Source organism: Pelophylax lessonae (genome assembly GCF_965119305.1).
Source record: "Pelophylax lessonae genome assembly, chromosome: 4".
Taxonomy (NCBI): domain Eukaryota; kingdom Metazoa; phylum Chordata; class Amphibia; order Anura; family Ranidae; genus Pelophylax; species Pelophylax lessonae.
The window spans coordinates 33,118,692-33,122,433 of NC_138771.1; the positions used below are offsets into that span (position 1 = coordinate 33,118,692).

Below are 3,742 nucleotides of genomic sequence, written 5' to 3' on the forward strand. Positions count from 1 at the left end.
GCCCATGTTAGATGTGCAATAAAGATGATGTGGATCAAAGATCCCTACTGTGTTTTTTTTTTTTTTAGTTTTTTTTCTTAATTTTTTTATGTATTTTTTTATTGTTTGAGATCGTGTTTGGCTAACACACCAGCATTGGGAAGAAATAAAGCATTCTCTGAGCAGCCAAAAGAAAAGAACACTAATATACAGTGTTGCAATCTTTGAAGATGTTAACCCTTACTCACCCACCCCCATGCCAAGGCAGCCCCTGAGTGCCTCCAAAGAGTTAACAGCTCACACAACTTGCTCCTAAATCACCCCCCTTCCCCCCCCCCTTTTGCCCTTTTGTCCTTTTTTATTTTTTCAGATGCTTGCTAGATCTTTTGTTCTAGGAAAACTTGCATGCTAAAAAAAAAAACTTAAACCTAAGCACGAGTCTTTAAATCCAAACATTCATTCAAACGCAAGCTTTCTCTCTTATTTTTAAAATCATTTTTTTTTAATCATCATCACCATCCACCTATAAATTAGTCTGCAAAAAAAAAAAAAAATAATAATAATAATAAAATAACACTTCCACCAGATACTGTTGCATTCTGCACACATATAATAAGGACAGGGACTTGTTTTTTTGATTTTCAAATTCATAAATTATAATTTAATATCAATGACAATTTACAACACATGTTTTACAACAAGCTAACACAAAAACGAGATTCTGCGAATTGTTCTTTTTTTTCTTTTTTTTTTTTTTCTCTTTACTTTGAATACAAAAAAACTTCATACACTCACAAAAAATGACTTGCAATAGAGGAACCTAAACCTAGAGGTCAGCAATACTCTGCAAATGTAATTCTCTGCTCACTCTCGTCTCCCAGAGTGTGTGTGTGTCTATGGATGCATATGTATGTGTTCGTCATGTAGGATGTGTGTTTATACATACATGAGTGTATATTAAACGCCATCATCAATCCCAATCAATCAAAGAGTCCATGGTCCAGGCGTGCATTTACAATAAATTAAAGTGACCTTTCCGTATATTGAAAATATGGCCCGTTTTTTATTTTTATTTTTTTGGTACAAAATATTAGCCCACAGTCATAGATGTCTGAGAAGAAAGTCTTGCAATGGACAGGAGGCATATAAGGTGATGGGTGCACATAGACTCAAATGTCTAGGAGGGAGGGGGGGGGGGGGGGCAACTGCAACTTTCCAGCTGACAAAGCACTGCATGTCCCAGCATGCCTCCCTAATCTAGCGAAGCAAGTTGGGCGTTTTAATCTATTGGCACCTTTAAAATAAAAAACCCACTCAGCCCTAGTTTTTCCTTAATTTTTTTTTTTTTTTTAAAAGGTTCCTCCATATTCTTACTACCACCCTGGCATACCAAAAGGGATGTTACTTCATTTTAAAATAGACGATTAAAAAGACCCTTAGCTCTCTAAGCTAAGTCAACCCCCCATCGTCAACAATGATCAATGACCACCAAGAAAAATATTGTTGAACCACATGATAAAAAAAAAAAAAAAAAATTATAATAAGAACAAAAACTCAATATAAAGCAACTGACCTGTATATACAAATCTGTCTCAAATATCCTGTGCGTGTATACCAGATATTTACAAAATAGTTCTTTTTTTTACGTTCATAAAATAGATGCAGACGACCTTTTTCTTTCTTTTTTTACTTTTTTTTTTTTTTTTTTTTTGGATAAGTTTAACAATATACTTCGCTAAAATAGCTCTGCAGGCACTTAAAAGTACGGGCCTTTTTTTTTTTTTCTTGGAAATCCATTTTTAATTAAACAGGGGGATTAGGTTACTAAGAATGGGTTGCAATATTGTACAGCACCTCTTAAACCATAGATAAACCATTGGTTTAAGCGTTTCCTGTCGAATTAGGCATGCAAATACACTGCTACACGTTTGGACAAACATAGTGGAGGGACACACAGTCACTTTAACCCCTTCTGCAAGGCAGACACTCCATAAAATAGTCTTGGTGGGTCCCCAAAGCAGAACAGGTTAAATCCCCTCTCAATAAAACAATATGCAATGAGGGTCATTTCTTTTTTTTTTTTTTTTTTTTTTTGAAAGACACTTGTCACAGCCAAAGGGTTTTCAGATATCAAATAATAGTTTAATTTCTGAATACTTTCATTTTTTTTCTTGGAATATAACACACAAAGACTCGACCAAACAGTTCAGTTATTATAACTTTTACAGTATACAGAAAAAAAAGTTGCACTTAAAAAAAAAAAAATTCAAAAACAAAAAAAAAAATAAAATAAAAAAAAATATAAACCTTCAGTTTTTAACACAAAACTGTAAAATCTAGATACCGAATCAATCACATTATTTATAAGTGCCAACAGTGTTATCTGACATGCTGATTTGAATTGTATCTTTTCCTCTTTAAAAAAAAAATGGAAATATCAACAATTATAATACAAAGGGATTTGCAAATATACAAACAGTTATAGGAGCTTCAGAACATTTGGAGAATACTGCAAAGAACACAATTGCCCCCTCCTCCCTCCAAAAAAAAAAAAAAAAAAAAAAACTGTACGTAGCTAAATTGCTGTCTTAATATACAGCGTCCCTTTCACTTCAACCCCACAGTTTATTTGTGAAAATAAAATAATAATAATTATAATAATATTAAAAAAAAATCTGTTTGTGTAGTGAAGAGACTTATGTGGTTCAAATGGGGATATAATTACAGATCTGGCGTTCAATAATTAAATTAGGCTCATCACTTATAAGTGCGCTTCCAACTTAAGTTCCTTTTAAACATTTAAGTTCCATTTTTTTTCCTATGATACTTTCATGGACTTTGTTTTAATTCTTACAGAACATATAATTTTAAGGATACAGTTTTTTTTCTCTTTCTTAAGTCAAGAATATATATATATAAAAAAAAAACTTAATAGAACCACAGAGTAAACTGGTTTGGAACCAGGAAAATACAAAAAAGGAAAGAAAACAGCTATAGATACATAGACACAGGACAATTTAAAATTTGGAAAAAAAAAGAACTTTCTTTCTTGCTAATTTCCTCCACAAATCCATAAATGCACTTTTTAAGCGATAGTTTACCCAAAAAAAAAAAATGACTAAAATTTCCTGTTTTTTGTTTTTGATATTTTTTTTTACAAAAAAAAAAAAGTAGCAAGTTGTTCTGAACGAGACAGTTTTAAATGCATTATGTAAGAGTTCATCATAGTCTTTTTTTTTTTTTAATTCACAGTCCAATAATTTTTTTTCCCCTCTTCTGTAAGTAAACTTGTAACAGCCTTAGTAGAAGAAAACTTTAAGCAAACAACTCCCAAAAAAGTCTTTTTGTTTGAATTTTTTTTGCCCTCCATTTTCCCCTATTCAGTACTTATTGTATGGACATATAGGGCCAATTGAAACTGCTTCCAGAGAGTAACATATCTCTAATGAGGGTTTCTATAGGGGTTTTACCTACCAAACGGACGAAAAACAATTGCTCTATGACAGAAGAGGACACAGTGCGGAGAGAAGGTAGACGGAGTAAGAGTTTGCCAAATCTGGTTGGTTGGTTGGGATATTGGCTTCTAACATACTCTTCCAATGCACATTGCGATTTCTCCTGCAAACTTTCCACATGAGCCACATCAGACAGACCACAGGCATCTGTGAAAAAAGTGTAATAAACAATGTCATTATCTGATTAGGACATGTGGTGGTGGTGGTGGTGTTGGTGGTGGTGGTGGTGTTGGAGGTGGTGGTGGTGG

General features: G+C 33.2%; 1 protein-coding gene across 3 annotated transcripts in view; it reads right to left on the reverse strand.

Annotated features, from left to right (window-relative positions):
- Positions 1-1,650: 1,650 nt before the first annotated feature.
- NR2F2 (nuclear receptor subfamily 2 group F member 2) overlaps positions 1,651-3,742 on the reverse strand; it is an 18,813-nt gene continuing 16,721 nt past the window's right edge. For all 3 annotated transcript variants that reach the window (XM_082256048.1, XM_082256046.1, XM_082256047.1), the window contains exon 3: positions 1,651-3,641. In XM_082256048.1, the coding sequence (XP_082112174.1) occupies positions 3,367-3,641 (275 nt within the window). In that variant the 3' untranslated portion in view covers positions 1,651-3,366. The remainder of the gene's footprint in view (positions 3,642-3,742) is intronic.